The sequence below is a fragment of the Mus caroli genome, chromosome 10 (assembly GCF_900094665.2).
Source record: "Mus caroli chromosome 10, CAROLI_EIJ_v1.1, whole genome shotgun sequence".
NCBI classification, from domain to species: domain Eukaryota; kingdom Metazoa; phylum Chordata; class Mammalia; order Rodentia; family Muridae; genus Mus; species Mus caroli.
The window spans coordinates 65,465,408-65,483,548 of record NC_034579.1 but is presented as its reverse complement, the minus strand read 5'-3'; the positions used below and the strand labels follow the sequence as shown (position 1 = coordinate 65,483,548).

General features: G+C 45.5%; 1 protein-coding gene across 2 annotated transcripts in view; it reads right to left on the bottom strand.

Moving 5' to 3' along the window:
* Window positions 1-18,141, bottom strand: part of Ipmk (inositol polyphosphate multikinase) — a 37,743-nt gene that overhangs the window by 10,845 nt on the left and 8,757 nt on the right. Inside the window, exons 2-4 of one of the 2 annotated variants that reach the window (XM_021174952.2) lie at window positions 11,392-11,477; window positions 8,815-8,911; window positions 2,408-2,583 (exon numbers count right to left, since the gene is read on the bottom strand). In XM_021174952.2, the coding sequence (XP_021030611.1) occupies window positions 2,408-2,583; window positions 8,815-8,911; window positions 11,392-11,477 (359 nt within the window). The remainder of the gene's footprint in view (window positions 1-2,407; window positions 2,584-8,814; window positions 8,912-11,391; window positions 11,478-18,141) is intronic. The other variant, XM_021174953.2, reaches the window with a different exon arrangement.

Below are 18,141 nucleotides of genomic sequence, written 5' to 3'. Positions count from 1 at the left end.
ATATAAACTAATTCTAAAGTTCACAGAGTGCCAGGTACTACAGTTTGTGTCTACAGTCCCAACCAAGTAGGACACCTCGGCAACAGGTTCACTAAAGCTGGGGAATGTCCATACAGAAAAATAAGGAAGAACCGGAAGACCAGGCCTTAAAGGGGGACTGACCAAAGCACAGTCTGATACTAAGCACATTTGAGTCTACTAGGTGCAAGACTTTAGGATATAAGAAAAACTGAGTTCAGTGAGAAAATGTGGACCAAGTGGTGTCAGTCTCTGCCACAATAAATCCAAAACACAAAGATCACAATACACAAAATAAAAAATAAAATAATGATAATCAAAATACACAAAATAAAAATAAACAATGATACGTCTTCAAAGGTCACACTAGAGTCCTTGAGGAAAGACCAGTGAAGAAATCGCCATGCCATACAGCGCAGTGCTTCTGTCCTGAGGAAATCCAGTATGAATAGAGAATCTATGAACACGTGTAGAACTAATTATTATCAATTATCCTGGCACTGGGTGGCTACCCGCCCCAATAATTTATGTTCCCAAATAAAAGACATACACAGACAGTCTTATATTTTATTATGCCTTATTCAGCACAATAGCTGGGCCACTGCCTATCCTCCATGCTGTTAATCTCAAGTTATTATTTACTAAATTCTATGTTCTGTCTTGGCCACACTCTTCCGGCTCCTTCACCTGGTGGCCATGCCTCTCTGTCCTGCACTCTTCTCAGAAATGACATCTCTCCTCTCCTCCACACTCTCCTGGTAAGGCAGATCTCCCCTTCCTCTCTCCTCCCTGCCCAAGCCCAGGAATCCTAAAATCCCGCCTCCGTCTGTCCTCCCCAGCTATTGGCTGTTGGCACCCTTATTTACCAATCAGAACCAATTCAGGGCAGGTTCCCAGGAGCTCCGTTCAGACACTTTCATGTAAACAGGTTTTGGGGAACATAATTAGCATTGTAATACAAGCAACTACATCCCCCCCTTCTTATCCAATTCCAAAGTCTCTTTTGTCTCAGATATACATTGAGCATAATGAGTTCTACAAACAAGTCCATGTTCCCACAAAGTCAGTTCCCTCTTTCTGCCTCTAAGTGAGTCCCCAGGAACAACCTGCCCAGCTTTCACTGAAAGCCCCCTCACCCAGTGAGCCGCGCGTCCTGCTGCCCCTTCTGTCTTTTCTTATATGCTCCCATTTATTATTGTTTCCTAAGATGAAAACCTGCTTGAACAATCCTCCTACTTCATTGATAGAGAAATGACGTACAACATCAGATCTGCTTGGCTGATATCGCCGGCACATTAGCAATCTCCCACAAAACTTCCTGTTTCAGACTCACAAGGAAGATCGTCTGTCACTTGATCATGCCTGCACACTGTGTAATCAGCTGGCACATCTAGAAGAAACACTCCTACGGGTTTAGAGGATCTCGTGCCACGTTACTTCCCAGCTATGGTGATGTATGAGAAATAGCTTCAGTAATTCTTTCTTCCCATCTGGTATTTGTGTTGTGACATCAGGGGTGGAGAGCAATCCTGTGCTAGCCCTCCAAGATGACAGCAAGTCATCTCTGTCTCTGTTAGCTCCCGCTCTGTCCCCTCAGAAGTGGTCCCAGGGTAGAGACATTCAAGCAGCCCAGATGACACCAGCCTATGACTATCCTGAGGTGAACAGTATGTGAGCATATCAAAGCAGAAATACAAGCTTTTTATGTATCAGTTAAAAGAAAAAAGGTCTAAGTGCTAATTCATAGAACTATGTGCAAATAAAACTGGTCTAAATAAAAATATGAAATAATGTAGTATTTTTTCCTACCTATAAAACAGTTCTTGGGCGGGCGAGATGGCTCAGCAAGTAAGAGCACTGACTGCTCTTCCAAAGGTCATGAGTTCAAATCCCAGCAACCACCCATAATGAGATCTGATGTTCTCTTCTGGTGCATCTGAAGACAGCTACAGTGTACTTATTTATAATAATAAATAAATCTTTAAACAAAAACAAAAACAAAAACAGTTCTTTTCCCCAGCATGGGGAGGCAGACAGGTGAGTCTCTGAGTTCAAGACCAGCCTGGTCTACAAGCAATTTCTAGAACAGTCAGGGCCACACAGTGAGATCCTGTTTCAAAAAGCCAAAAGTTATAAATCGCTCTTCTCTTATAGGAAAAGTACAAAGAATGTGTTCACTTGTAATCTTTATCATACACCCAAACTTCAACCTTCTCGACCCTAAAACAAATGCATCTTAGGGTCTGGCCATTATGCATTAATTGCCTACTACGTGTCAGGACTAGTGTTGCTGACTACAGACCATAGAGCAACAGATAAAACGCCTGTCCTTTTAGCTCACACTACATGGAGTGTTGTGTAAGGAAAGCGTCACGGAAACCGCTCTTACCCTCATGCCGAGCACCAGGAACCCGATCTCCTCCATCAGAGGGTACTTGCTGACCTGCTGCTGAATCTTCTCTGATGACGCAAAGGGGTCATAGCTCTTCCGCCCAATCTTCACGTCCATTATACAGGGTTTGTTAAACTTATGAGTCACATCTTCCAGTTTTAGGTACACATCTGCTATTGGAGAAAAACCTTAATTAATGACAGGCAACCGTACCATTCAAACAACCCCCAGAGAAAAACAAAAAGAGGAGATGCTGGAGGAGAGAGACTTAGGTAGATCTAGAGCCAATAGACATGGTAACAGCATCAACAGACAAACGTCTGCTCCGTGTGACCAGACATCATTGGAGCGAAGGGGAGGCCCAGCATTACAAAGCTGTGGGCACCTCCCCACCAACACAACACTGTCTGGCTCAGAATGAGATTTCTTAGGATTTTAAGGATTTTGTGAAGTTTGTTTGACATCCGTAAACTGGAGACTGAATCCAAGTGACCCCACCAACTTCTCTCTTGCTACTCTCACACGCACTGTTGCTCTGTCACAGCCCATCTCAGCGCCCTGCACACATCTGCCACAGAAAACTTGCTGTCTCTCAACAAAAGCTCCTTCTTACACATTACCTTGAAAGCATGGATTTGGGTATGAGGAGAAAAGGAAGAAAAGAAATAGTTCTCCCTGTTCCTACGGAAAACAATCCTGTCCAAATTCTCAATGAAACTATGATTCATGTTTTAGTTCTTAAGGCTGGAGGAGAGGGATGAGTGGGCACAACTCGGACAAGCACCAGGAGGAAGTTAGCATCCCCAGAACCCACGTAAAGCTGGGGAAAAAAAGCGATGTGCAATCCGAGCTTCCTACAGAAACAGGAGGCAGCGGGTAAGAGCCTTCGGAACATACAGGCATGACCTGTGGCCTCCACAGCAGCCAATGGAGGAGATCCTGTCCCAAACAAGGTGGAAGTGAGAGCCAACACCCAAGACTGTCTTCTGACCGCTACATGTGTTCCATTGCTCATACATGTGCATGCATGGGAAGTGTGGGTGCACACACAAATAGTGAAGTTAGGAAAAGACCACATTCCCTCTAATCCAGCTGGGCAAGAAATGCCAGAGTGAGAGGAGCCCTGTGCACTTATGTCCCTCTTTCCCACCTCACCCAGACTGGTGCATTTTGAAATGACAACAGAGGTTTGTGTTGAACCAAATGAGAACTTTCAAGGCTCTCAGACTCGACAGGGCTAATCCTCCTGCAGGGGATGAAGGATAAAGAGGTAAACGTTATCTTTCCATCAAGATGGTTTAGCACTGTAGCCGAGTGGACAGCAGCCCAGAAGAGCAGTATAAGCAGCCTAGGAGCCTGAACCTGAAAACCAGTTGCCAGGCACCTTGACAACAGGCCTGGTCACAGCAACCCTGCAGACGTCAGCAGCAAAGGACAAGCAGACACAGCCAAGCTTCTGGGTTTGAAAAGACAGCCACAGAATGGAGAACCCGGGAAAGGACAGCTCCACCCTCCTCACTACAGTGTTGAAGAGCTTCGTTGGCCAGGTTACATCCTAAGTGTTAGTAAAGATGAATGAAGGGCCTTAACAGAGATACCCAGCATCCTGGGGACTTCACTGTTAACTTGGAGATGAGACTTGGAGTCACTGAAGTAGGGCTGGATGTGAGAGTGTGCTGTCAGCTGAGGCCCAGAACACACCTCAAGGGAAGGCTATTCTCTTTGTGTCGAATACATGTGTCTTGATAATTTAGACAGGGCCCTGCAAATCCAAACATAGATTTCTTCTCCTCCTATACAGTGAACCCCTGCTAAACATGGGTGTAGCTTTTCCTGTCCTTTCCCACTGCCCTGGGCACTGTGGACCCAGCCCACCTTGCGCTATAATAGACCGAGTCATTTCATCAACAAGTAGGGCCCAAACACAGTTTTACTTGTGTTTAGTTCCAGTGGCCACATGTGTGCTTCTTTTACACACTAGTTCTCATGTCTGTGATTGGAATTACATCACTGCTAGATCACTAGCCTTCAACATGAAAATGAGATGAGGTCTTCTGAGGATTGAGCGGATGTTTCCTTTCTATTCCCTGGCTTCTGCTATACTTGTGTGCATGCACTCTGGTGTTTGGATTCGGCATCTTATTAGGATGGCCTTGAACTCACAGTCCTCCCCACTTCAGCCCTCCGAGTGCCAGGATTACAGGGTGAAACACCACGCAGCTAAGATTCTCATTTGTAGTTTCCTTCTAAGTTGCAATCACTAACCATCAACCCTGCGTTAGGGATGTAGAGCTCCAAGGCTCTATCTTAGCGCCCAGGAGGCTGAGGCAGGGGGACTTCGGAGTAAAGACCAATCTGGCAGCATGGTTGTCAGGCCCGGCTGGGGACATACATGTCAAGAGCGTGTCCCAACACACACGAAAGGAAAGACACACACGTGCACTCAGGAGAGAACTAGGCCTGGGTGTGGAGGGCTTAACAGAAGCCTTTGGAAGAGAGAAATAAGAAAGTGGGACACAGCCTGAGCACCAGACTGTTACAGACAGACAGCTGTCATGTCTACAAGCCTGAACACTGATTCACTCTGAAGACCGTGCCTAGCAGATTCTTTCAGTGATTTCAGTAGACTAAAGCTCAAGTCAAAGTAGGTCAGTCTTGAGACTCAGTTACGTAAAGATCACAGGCATTTCGCTACAGGACAGTCTCCTGAAGTAACTCTAGACCAGTGACAAAAGATGTCTTCTCAGCCAGGCCCTCTGGGTCCAGAGTGGAGCAGTGTTTTTTCCTGTGTGTGATGCAACCATCAATGAACTGTGGACTGAATGGAAGGAGGAAGAGCCTCCTGGTATATAGGAAGTACTGATGTGGGCTGGTCTCCAGCTGAGACATCATGGTGTAATTCATTTCCAGTACTACCCACTGACCTCAGAAACGTTCCTGTTAAACAGGAACCCAACTCCCAATCAGAGCCATTGAAGTGGGCAAACATCTGACAGACAGCTGCTTGTGGCTCTTCTCTGTCTGGATCTGCACATGGCACAGCATGTGAGAAGTAAGCGATCCTCTTGGTGGGCTAGGGGCATGTGAGAAACATTCCTAAGTTCCAGTCCAGTTGCTAGTTCTGCTCCCAGCATGGCTCAGCTACAAACCCCTGACTTTTGTAAGATATCCCTATAACCTTATAATAAAATATCCTTCTTGTTTAATTAAATGTGTTTGTACAACTTATATCTACAAAATCTTAAACAAAATAATAGCACTTAAAGCAATTTTTACAAGCACAGCAAACTAAGTTCAAATGTCAGCTCCAGCATGTTAGCCTGTGCCATCCTAGCATGCCCTATACTTCAGTGGCATATATAGATTGGAGCAGTGGGCCTCAGCTTTCCTAACTCTGCAACCCTTTAATACTGTTCCTTATGTCATACTGACCCCCCAACCATAAAATTAATTTCATTGCTACTTCATATCTGTAATTTTGCTACTGTTATGAATCATAATGTAAATATCTGTATTTTATAATGGTCTTAGGCGACCCCTGTGAAAGGGTCATGTGACCCTCCCCAACCCCCAAAGGGATGGTGACCCACAGGTTGAGAACCACTGAATCCGGGGCCCACCATGAAACAGAGGCATCATGGTCCACAGTCAGGCTGCGTCAGTACAGCTCTGAGAGCACCTTACAAGACAAGGCACTGCTCTGAGGCACACGGACAACAGCATGAGAGCCTTGCCTTCCAGAGCTGCTCATGAGGATCAGAAGTGACATTTTATTCAGCACAGAGCCTGGTGTCACTGAGCATGGGGATCGGCCTGGTTGAATACATTAACTATTACATGAGCATGACAGACAGGTATTTAAACCCATGCATGCAAGCTGAACTCCAACATCCAGAACGAAAACAAATACAGGCTGAGCCCCTGGAGCAAGCCCTGCCCCTTCCCAGTAAGACGAAATACACGGCAAAACAAAAACAACCACGAAATAAAAGGGCACTATCACAACTCAGGCAGGCACTTGATAAGAGAGACTCTCCGCCCTGTAGCTAACCCTGTGCCCACAGTTAAACATTAACAAGAACATCTATTTATTACACATTGATTTTTATCTCAGCACTAAGACAGCGAAATGCAATCTGATTGCTGGGCTCAGGCAGCCTCAAACAGGCTCGACCGCGGCGCTGTGTTTCCCAAGTCTCCCCTCTTCCCACACAGACACTCCTGTTCACACTGTTGCCAGCTACACTAGTGTCTCCCTACTTTGCTCCTGCTAAAGAAAACCTTATGGATTCGTTTCTATCATAGACAGAAAAAATACTGCAAGAGATGTCGAAATGCTTTTCTGATGCTGGGATTTTTGTTGTTGTTGTTTGTTTGTTTGTTTTGTTTTTATCTGCTACATCCATAGCAAAGAGATAATGGCAAAAAAGAAAATGTCCAGGCGTGGTGGCATGTGCCTTTGAACCCAGCACTCGGGAGGCAGAGGCAGGTGGGTCTCTGTGAGTTCCAGGCCACCAAGTCTGCATGATGAGTTCTGAGTTATAGAGAGACCCTGTCTCAAAAAAAAAAAAAAAGAAAAGAAAAGAAAAGAAAAAGAAAAAGGAAAAGGAAAAGAAAAGAAAGAAAAGGAAAAGGAAAAGGAAGGCAGGCAGGAAGGCAGTGCTGGCTGCACACACACCTCCTGCAGACGCTCGTGAGTATCTATCTAAGTCTTAACTATCATCCCAAGTTCTCCAAAGAATCTTCTCAAAAAATCCTCTTTTTCAGTTTCTAATTTTTATTTTATGTACATGACTGCTTTGTCTACATGTATACATATGCACATGTGTGTGCAGATGTCTACAAAGCGAGGAGAGGGTATTGGATCCCCTGGACTTACAGGTGATTATAAGCCATCTTGTGGGTGCTGGGAACTGAACCCAAGAGCTCCGTCAGAGTAGCCAGTGCTCTTATCCCGAGCCATCTCTCCAGTCCCTTCTAGGAACCTTGTTCAGCTGAGTATTTCATCACTCAGATGGCTACTCACACACCGGCCTGGGGATTGGCTGTTCTGCATTAAGCAGCAGCAAACCGCAGAGCTCTCTGGGACCTGGGGAGAGCCAAGCTGCTTCCTCTGGTCTTCATGGCAGTCCTGACAAGCACCACTCTTGGCAAAGGAGGAAGGTAGGATGCTACAATATGAAGTGTGTCTACAAGCATGTGTTGGGCAGACTTCAGACAAGAAGGACCCACAGCCATGGTGGCAACATATGCCTTTAATGCCAGCGTCCAGGCAGCAGAGGCAGGCCCACCAGGGCTACATACTGAGACCTTAGTTTCTGAAAAATAAAAAGGACCCAAGTGTAGTTACAATGGTCTGTGGGTTAATTATGCAGAACACTATTCTCGGTCATAAATATCTGCATGTATTTGGGGCTAAGATCTTTAAGCTAGGGAGCAGGACAGACAGACAGACAGACAGACAAACAGACAAACAGGAAAAAGGGGAGTGGATGAATCCAGCATTGCTAATCCAAAAATCTACAATCCAATATGGGTCACAATCTGAAAGTTTATGAACACCCACCACCAACATGATACATCACTCTGGCCTCGTAGGTTAGATTACACTAGCTAAAGATAAAGAGGATTACACAAACTAAGCACACCACAAATACCAAAACGCTGCCTACGGTTGCCACAAAAGTGAGCCCCTAGTCTGGATCTGGGTCCTATCACCATGACACCTCTGTATCTGCAAATGTTCCCAGACTGGAAACACAGCTCTCTAGTCCTGAGCTCTTCAGGTAAGCAGTGCTCCCCTGAAGTCCACAGAGCCTCAGCTCACTTTATTTCTGAACTAGTGAAGTACAGGTGGCTCTTAACTACCCCAGCATCCCTAGCCTGACCAATATTCATCTAGGAATTCCCATAGAGAAGAGCCAAGATGGCCACAGTAGTAGCATCTGACACACTAAGTTAGGTACCAAAGGTCAGACAGTGCTACAGTGTGGTTCAAGACCCTCATCCGAGAAGCCTGCAGCCTTGATTAAGTGACCTCAGACTCCAGGACACACCCACATGCTCTCATTTCTCCACTCTTGTACTTCCCAGGGTTTCCCAAAACACTGAAATCTAAAGCTTGTTTGTTGGGAGTAAGGCAGGAGTTAGAAGCTACGCAGGGGAGGTTCTTCTGTTTGGGTTCTTAACAGTTTATTCTTTACATAAGAAATGGTCATTTGTCAATGAATATAGTACTAAGATGTGGTCGCAAAACTGTAACCGATTTATCAGTTAATGTGTGACACAAACTTAAGGGAATGGCGACAAACAGTGAAGGCGTAAGTGAGTTTCATTTAGTGAGGGTCAGAAAGGAAAGGGCCACGCTGGTGACCCGAGCCATGAGATGCACAGAAATGCATTACCGTTTGGTGCCGTGGGAGGGGACCAGACGCCATAGTACTTGGGCAGGTGTTTTCGAAGCTCCAGGAGAACAGCATCGGCACAGTCAGCAGCGTAAACCTGAACAGAGGTGCAGGGCTGGTCAGCGTTCCATAAAGCCTCAAGAAGACCAAGTGTACGTAACAGACCCATCTGCCGTGAGGCGCAGCGGGCAATGAATCCCATGTAACCACACACAGTTACTTACTGCAGCATACCGCCATGTTCCACAGGGAGCACTCTCCTGGTCTGTCCTCCCTGCCAACGTTGTCCAACTATTTTTGGCACTTTGTGAGTTGTGGGTAACTGACACCAAATTCAAAATAATTCTCTGGACACAGGCAAGTAATTCTGGCTGGTGGGCAAGGGTTGGGGTGTGTACCTTGGCTAACTTTTTGGGCTGCTTTTATCTGTATTTTTTACATTCATTCATTTAGAGTGTGTGTGTGGTGTCTGTGTGTATGAGGACAACTTAAGAATATCAATTCTTTCCTTCCACCATATAGATCCCAACCAGACTTAGGTTACCAGCCTTAGAGGCAAGCCCCCTACTGGGTGAGCCAGCTTGCTGGCCCCCTTGAACCATTTTTAACACTTACTTGGTTTTCTCACTAAATAAATATTTTACGTATTGTTTATTTTATCTCTATGAGAACAGTTCCATTTACTGTAGAATCTGAGGGGCAACTTTAATATACATCTAAAGGACACATAATTTTATGAGTAAGCACACTTCAAGAGTTAAAAGTTTATGGCAGAATTTCATTCACCAGAAGCTGAACCTCACATCTAAGAGGAAGGGAAAGAAACGAAGTTATTCTTTTTCTACCAGCAACCTCCTGAGAACTGCCGACTAAGGGAGCAAGTCAGCCGGCCGAGGTTCAGCAGTGCAGGGTGTTGATGCACCACACAGGACATGGTGGATAGTCACGCTCATGCTAAGCTGCTCAGCGGTCTGGTTACAGTCTCCAAGGCCAGGATTTTGCCATTTCTCTCAGGAAGGAAGAAAAAAAAATCTTCGATTCTCGAAATCAATCACTGTTACAGGGTGAGCTGTGAGCCACCACATAGCTTCATGACCCAAGCCCAGGGCCCAGAACGTGAGCACCTCTGAAGATGGCTTCCAAGGAGATCATCACAGTGAAAACGAGGGGTCACCATGCTGAGGGTGTTCTCAGAAAGTACAGTAGGACATAAACCCACAGAAGAAGATCTGAGGAGACAGCCCCTGAGCAGGAGAAGGGGAAGCCTTCAGAAGAAACCCCTGACTGCAGCCACACTAGGAGGCTAAGTGTGAAAAACTTGATTTCTGTCTTTCAAGTCAAACCACTAGTATGACTTTATTATGGCAGCCCTGGCCAGTGAGCACTTCTGTTAGGGGATCACCACACAGAAGGTTCTATCAGAGGCTCAGAGACAGCACGGGGCAGAAACATGGGTCCCGATAAAGGAAGCAGAATCACCTGGTGGGAAGAGGTACTTTCAAGCTCTCTTAATCAGGGCAAGGGAAATCAATTCAGGCCCAAACAAAACCAACCAGAAAGTTGGGCGTGGTGGTGCACCCCTGTACTCCCAGCACGCAGGAGACAGAGGATGACTGCTGCAGGCACCAGGCTACCCTGGGCTTCACAGTAAGTCTTCCAGGCTAGAGAAAAAGACCCTTTCTCAAAACAGCAATGGGAAAGAGCAGACATAAGCTGGGCCTCATCAAAATCCATGCCTTTGTGTCTAAAATGACACTACCAAGACAGTGAGAAGCCAACTGCAGAGGGGCAGGCACCACCTCCAAGTGGGGTTTGGTCAGGGGCTCATATTCACAGTGTACTTGTGTAATGATGGAACCACACTGTATATACACTTCAACTGTAAGATGGGGGTAAGGGTGGCAGGTCTGAACAAGCCTCATCCTGGAGAAGACACACAAAAGCCAGCATGCTCATGGAAAGAAAGCGGATCTGTGGCTGGTGGGCAGGGAAGGTAGAGCCTTGTGGTTAAAATATTTGGCAGTAAGGAAATAATTGGTGGTCACGGAACACTGAACACCACGCTAAAAAGTATCATGAGTCATAGGATGAATTCGGTATCAGGAATGAGCCCTTCTCCCACTGTGCAGGGAAACGCTGAGGACTCCAAGAGATAGGACACTGCGGCACACAGAACCGGGGAGGCTGAGGCAGGGGTGCCAGAGTCCTCTGCCAGTCTGCAACATACAGAGAGACCCTACCTAACAAAGCAAACAAGATTCTCAGAAGCTGTAATGAAAACACTAACTTAGCATTTCTGAGAGTGACAAACTCTCTCTGTTGAGTGTTTTTCAAATTGTGGGTCACGACCAGTTGATTGAAATCAATTTAGTGACTCAGAATAAGAATCTCACAGATGTGAGGCAGAAGGGAAAGTGCTAGGTTGCAGTAGGAACGCTGGAAGTCGGACCTTGTTTTCGTGAAGCTTGTTTGTCACGAGGGGACCCAGGACTCGCTGTCAAGCACATTTCTCACTCTGAGTCACACTGCAGACAACTGAGGACCACGTACAACAACAGAGCATCTCACATCACTTACCATGGTATAAAATTCCAGCTCTCTTGGGCCCCGTGGCGGTGGCTGTAGCTGTTTCAGAACTGTACCATCTGGGTGCTGGAGTATGCCTGCACAACAGAAATCAGGCGCAGTCAAGGCTTTGGTTAAGGTACCCTGTTTCCCAGGACGCGCCTGCCGCTGAAACAGCAGGGCAACCTCTTTCATAGACGGAAAGCTTTTACTGGTACCTGTTCTAGAAGTTGTAACATTCAACCAACGTTCTCAATTCTTGTTACTAAGAGAGACCAGCACACTCTCAAGTCACCCATTTTCTCATCTCAAGTTCTTCTCCCTGGGGGAGATTCTCTCATGGCCCCTGGATTTTCTAGAAACTTCTCAGTAATAAACTTTCTATGATAGGTTATGGCAAAAAAGAAAAGTAGTAATACAACCCGGGTCATTTCTATAGACAAGGAAAATTGTGTTTCCAGTAGCTATCTATGAGTTCCATAGTTGGCAATGCTCTATAATTCTCTCATCTTCCCAGCCTGGATGCCCTGTGCACAGCAGTGCTGGGTCCCAGCATGGAGCCTCAGGGATGTCTCTCTGTAGTCAGTCTATGCAATACAAAAGTCTTTCCAAGTCACCATATACACACCAACACCAGCCCAATCCCTATAAGTAGGAACAACCACTCACTGCAAATTGAAAAATTTTAATCTTTACATACTGAGGTTTCACAGACTCATGACAATGGGAACAAAATGTAGCTTATAAAAATTAGAATTTTATAAAGTACTCCACTTCTATCTATACTTCTTTTTGGCAAGTGACACGAACTTTTTAACAATGACGGAAAAATGAATAATTTAAAGAGTCAAAGCAGAAGTCTCAGGCAAGTGTGTCTAAGATCTAGACATCAGCAGGACAGAAGGGAGACAGTAAGTTAGAAGGGGAAGCTTGGCTGGTCAGAAGATATGGGGGATGCCAGGATTAGTCTACCCTGACTACAAAGGACTGACGAGAAACCTGCTTCTGAAAATGGAGTTTAGGGTGAGAATGCCCTCTCCTTCTGCAGCCAGGAAGAACCACAGTGCATGGTCACCTGGGCTGAATTTCCGAGGGAGAAATGGAGGCATCCCCAGGCAGGAGAGAAGCACCAGCCCTCTTCCCCACGCCCTCCTCCCCACGGCAGGCTCCAGGGCTTCTCAGTCAGCCTCCCAGACTATTTACCAGCAGGGGTCAGGCAACCGCAGTGGGTTGTGTGGAAAGGCTGTAGACTGGATCAGAGAAACTACAATCCCACATGAACAGACCCCTGCATCCCACAAAATAACCAAGTTTTCTGAGAAAACTGAAGGTAGTAATCCCAGACCCAAGTGAATGAAGCCAAGATCCAGCTGAACTACAGCATCTAAGACCAGAGCAGAATCCCATCCAGCAAGCTCTAAGATGCAGCCATTAACTAAGACAGGGCATGGGCCTCCTGAGGAGACAGGCCCTTCAGAGGGGAGAGCAAAGCCATCCACTCACTCTTGCTTTCCAGCATGCTGTTAGCAGGATGTCCCGTGCTCAGCAGCAAGTTTCGAGGCATACCAAAGGACAGGAAGAGTGCATTATCAACAGAGGCTGACGCAAGACGGTCACATGATTACAATTAGGAAGCAAGCATGTCAACAAAAATCCCATGTATGCTACAGAAATCAGAGAAAAGTGCAGAGGCAGAGAAAACCCAAGGAAATTCCAGAACTAAAAACAAAACAAAACAAAAAAAAAACACAACAACAACAAACAAACAAACGAAGAAGCACGTAGGATGGAAATGACTTGGGAGATAAGTCAACAAATTATCACAGAAGAAAAGAGCAACATGAACCTTAAGAGATGCCACTAGTAAAGGCTGTGGTACCAAGGAAGGCTGAGGAAGGACCATCACAAAGTCAAAGCCAGCCAGAGTAATATCAAGACCTTGCCTCAGAATAAAAGGAACGCTGGTATGGCAGCACACGCCTTTAATCCAGCACTCTGGAGGAAGGGCAGTCGGATCTGAGTTCTAGGTCAACCTGGTCAACAGAGTAGGTTCCAAGACAGCCTGGGCTACAAAGGGGTTTCTAAGAACCAAAATAACAATAATAATAATAAGGAAAGGGGCCAGGCATGCTGACAAACGCCAGCTTTAACGCCAGCTCTGAGTTCCAGGGCAGCAACACTCCAGTATACCTCCTACAGAAGGGGCATGTGACTGTCCTTCTCTGAGTCAGGAGCACTCAAGGCAAAATCAAACAGCTGTGAACAATCCTCTGGCAAGTCAGCCCACCGGAACTAACACCCAAGGCCTGTTTCAAAGCCATTAGGAGGCTGAAGCTGCTGTACCAAAATGCCTCAGATGGTGCTGGGAACAAGCCAGTACTTCTTGACTCAGCTGACAGGAAGCATCTAAAGTGCCCCAGCTCTTAGAAAGCAGGATGGCGGCTGGCAGAGGCTAGAAACAAGGACAGGCAAGTGGTCAGCGGGTATGGAGTTCTCAAAGAGGAAGACATCCCAGGGTCTCAGGCTTGGGCAGGGGAGAGCGGCTCCGCAGCACAGAGAGCCTCTTAGCAGGCTCAGTGGCTCACAGCTGTCTGCACCTCCCACTCCAGGTGACCTGACACCCTCTTCTGCCTTCCACAGACATCTGCACACACAGTGCAAAGAAACTCTACAGGTGCACACACGGACACACATAAGAACAGTACATTAACATTTGTTACAGTTTATTGTGTGAAGACTGATGCTACTGTATGTTCAGATGATTAAGTCTGATGCTGAGTCTTGTACCACAATAATCAATGCGGTGAGATCTCAACATTCCAGTAAGCAGTCAGAAGGATCACAACTAGAACCTGTTAAAATTTCTGTGAAAGGTAGCCAGGTGTGGTGGCACATGCCTTTAATCCTAGTACTTGGAGGCAAAGGCAGGCACACTTTCAAGTTCAAGGCCAGAAAGCTACAGAGTAAGACCCTTCCAGTCTCAAAAAAAATCAAAAACCAAACAATCAAAAACCCAACAACAAATTAATGAAAAGAGACTTCTACATAATTTTAAATTTCATTTTTATGCTTTTCCTTCCAGAAATTATTATGATGAACATAATATTAGGGTTTTTGCTTTCACTTGCTTTTTTTTGAGACAGGGTCTCCCGGCAGGCTCAGAAGAGACCTACCTACATCTACCTCCTAAATCCTGGGATTAAAGACTTGGGCCACCACTCTTAGCTCCTCGAAGGCTTTTACAGCTTTCTCTGATGGGCCCTCATATACAGGCTAATGCGGACTCCTTTTATTATGAGAAATAGAACTGTGTCACAAAACCAAGCATAGACTAAAAGAATTGCATATTCTATCGAAGGTAATTATTACAAATAGGATATTTAAAAATAACAGAAGTGTTGAAAAATGAGATTGTAGAAATATGACACAACTAAGATAATCTCAAATAAATTTAAGAATATTTTTAATCCACAGCCAAAGACACCTGGGATTCTAATACACAGGGCAATACCTACCCCCAGACACTTCAAATATAAAGACACAGGTTGGTTATAAGTAGAAAACAGAAAAGTGGGGTTGGAGACATACTCCACGGGTGCATGCTTGCCTAGACCGTTGTGGCCCTGGATTCAGCCTTTCAGTAGGAAGGGAGTGGTGAGAGGGAGACAGGACTTGCAAGCTCCATCATAAGGAAGATGACGACAGCACATCACATGGCAAGCTCCAGGACAAGAGGGGTTTTGTTTGGTTGGTTGCTTTTGGTTTTTTTGAGATTTCTCTGTGTTCCCTGGGGCTATCCTGGAACTTGCTGCATAGACCAGGCTGGGCTTGAAGTCACAAAGATCTGCCTGCCTCTGCTTCCCTAGTGCTAAGATTAAAGTGCAATGCCACCTTGCCTGACTAAGAGAAGGAATTTGGATTTCAATCTTCTTTGTGTGTGTGTGTGTGTGTGTGTGTGTGTGTGTGTGTGTGGTGTGTGTGTGTGTGTGTGTGTGGTGTATACCTGAAGAGATCAGAAGGGGGGGAGGGGCATCAGACTGTCAGATCCTTTGGAGGCGGAGTTACAGTGGTAGTGAGCTGACCAGCATGGGTGCTGGAAAAGCAATCCTAACCACTGAGCGATCTCTCCAGCCCCAAGGAAGGAAATCTTACCATATATTTAAGAAAGATATTTCATAATGACAAGGTCAGATGATTAGGATACAAAATTACAGATGTGTAATAGAGCTTACAATAGCATAGCTTCAAGATACAAGGAGTAAAAATGGACAAGAACCATAAACAAATTCACAAAGATTTTTCTGGTGTTTAGTGGAGAAGGCATTGTCACGATACACAAAACCCCAACAGTGGAGAAGTGGCCAGTTTACACACAGCACAGAGACCCGGTGTCCATCTTGCACCCTGTCACCACAGTCCCTGCTGAGGTAGAAAGCCCTGCACAGTTCAGGATCATCTGGAGTAGGGGACAGGAGGCAAAACTGTCCAGCAGAACACGAAAGCCCTTCAAGGGTAAGCACTGTTTACCAAGCCCCAAATCTCCGAGGATTGGAATCCTGCAGAGATGCCCTCAAACCACAGCAGTAACAGCAAGACAAGTGGAGAAATGCCGAATGATAGGAAAGTAACCAACACCGCTGTATAATTAGATGTGGATCGAAACCACAGGAGAGATGAGAAAGTGCTCCACGTGCTAAGCAAAAACAAAGTTGGCTCGGTGCAGCTTGCTGTGAAATGTGTAGCTTTCAATATGTCTAACAGCAGCTGCTGGTGGAGGGCTCAGCGGGTAAAGGTGACTACTGCTAAACCTAAGGACCTGAGTTCAAGCCCTGTAAACCGTACGGTGGGAAGGGAGAGCCTTCTACAAGTTATCTGCTGCCCTCCACGGGCACCCTGCCCACCTACCCCTCCCACCACCAAATCAATAAATGTAAGAAGAAGACATTCAATATTTCTATCATTCAGGAAAAGGAACCACACTTATGTCCGAGAAAGATGTGTTAACTTTAAATACGTGATATGAACCAAAATTCTGTTCAATAAAAACTGGATGCTGGGCATGGCAATCCCTGCACTGGCTAGGCGAGGAAGCAGGGTTCGGAGTTAAAGGGCAGCCTGAGGGATACAGTGAGAATGTGTCTCAGTAAATAATCCTGTCAAAGAGAAACAGACAAAAATCAATCAAATCAAAGTGACTGACCAAGAAAACTGGTGAGCATCTCATTAAACAGATCAAGGAAAAAGAAGAGAAAAGATCATTATTAGGAATAAATGAACATTCAAAAGAAGAGACGTGAGGTTCCCCTCAGCAAATGCCACAACAGCTATGAAACAAATTCTCTTAAACACATGGTACTAAAACTTGACACGGGAAGAAACAGATGGGGGGGGGGGGCAGGGGCTGCTGACAGGGCTCCCCTGCATGCATGCTTCCCTGGATTGAATCTTCAGGGGAAGGGTGGGGGCGGGAAGGAGAAAGCAATGCAGTTGCAGCCAAAATGGCCTCCTAGAGACTGTTCCCAACACAATGATATCAAACAAACAAAAATAGCAACAGTAATCTCATCAAATTTCTCAGGAAACAAGATAGTATCTTTCTCAACCCCTTTTTGTTTGTTTTGAAGGCAGTCTCAGAGTGTTATGGTGAGAGGTTCTTTATCCAGAATGACTTACAACTTACCATGCAGCCTAGGCAGGCCTTGATCTTCCCGCAAGAACTAGTCCTTACAGACAAGGGTCTATATATGTGTGGCTCTCAACCTGTGGGTCGTGACCCCCCATAGGGGGGGTCACATAACAGATATCTGACATATCAGATATTTACATTATAAATTCTTAACAGTAGCAAAAATTACAGTTTTAAAGTAGCAATGAAAGAATTTTATGGGTAGGGTGGGTCACCACAACATAAGGAACTGTATCAAAAGGTTGCAGCATTAGGAAGGGTGAGAACCATTGCTCTATATAAGATAGTGTAAATGTGATTTCTAAAAACCCCCAACGAAGATGGGTTTAAGTGTCAGAGGCCGGGAGTTCAATCCCCGACATTGCAAGTTAGGCATGATGGCACATACCTTTAATGCCACCTTAGGAGGTCGGGAGGGAGACAAGAAGATCAAGGTCACCTGACTACATGATGAATTCAAGCCTGGGTTGTAAGACATCCCATCTTTAATAATAATAAACTTAATTACAAATGTATAAACACACACACACACACACTCTCTCTCTCTCTCTCACGGTAACAAGAGAGATGGATCAGTGGTTAAGAGTACTTCCAAAGAACCCCAGTTCAATTCCCAGCACCGACAACATGACTTGAAATAGTCTAGTCCACAACTGCAGTTCCAGGGATCTGAAGCCCGCTTCTTGTCTCCATGAGCCCCAGAGGGCATATAAGTTGTGGACAGAAAAGGTAGAGAAAAAAAAAAAACCTCACGAAGATTAAAAAAAAAAAAAAATCCAGGAGCATGTCTTGTGCTTACAGAAACTCGAGGTGAGTCTGAACTACACAGGAATTCCAAGTCAGCCTAAGCTACAAGGTGAGACCCTGTTTCAAACAACAAATAAAAAAGGTAAGATTAATATAGCGATACATATATATTAACTTTTCCAGGAGTGAAAGTTAATTTAGGATTTCAAAGTAAGTAATCATAATAATTTCTTTGAGAAGATGGAGCCCTAGTGGAGATGGGAGACCAATCCCTCAGATGCTGAGCTCAAAATAACAGGTCTGGGCTCAGCCCCCCCCCCCCCCCCCCC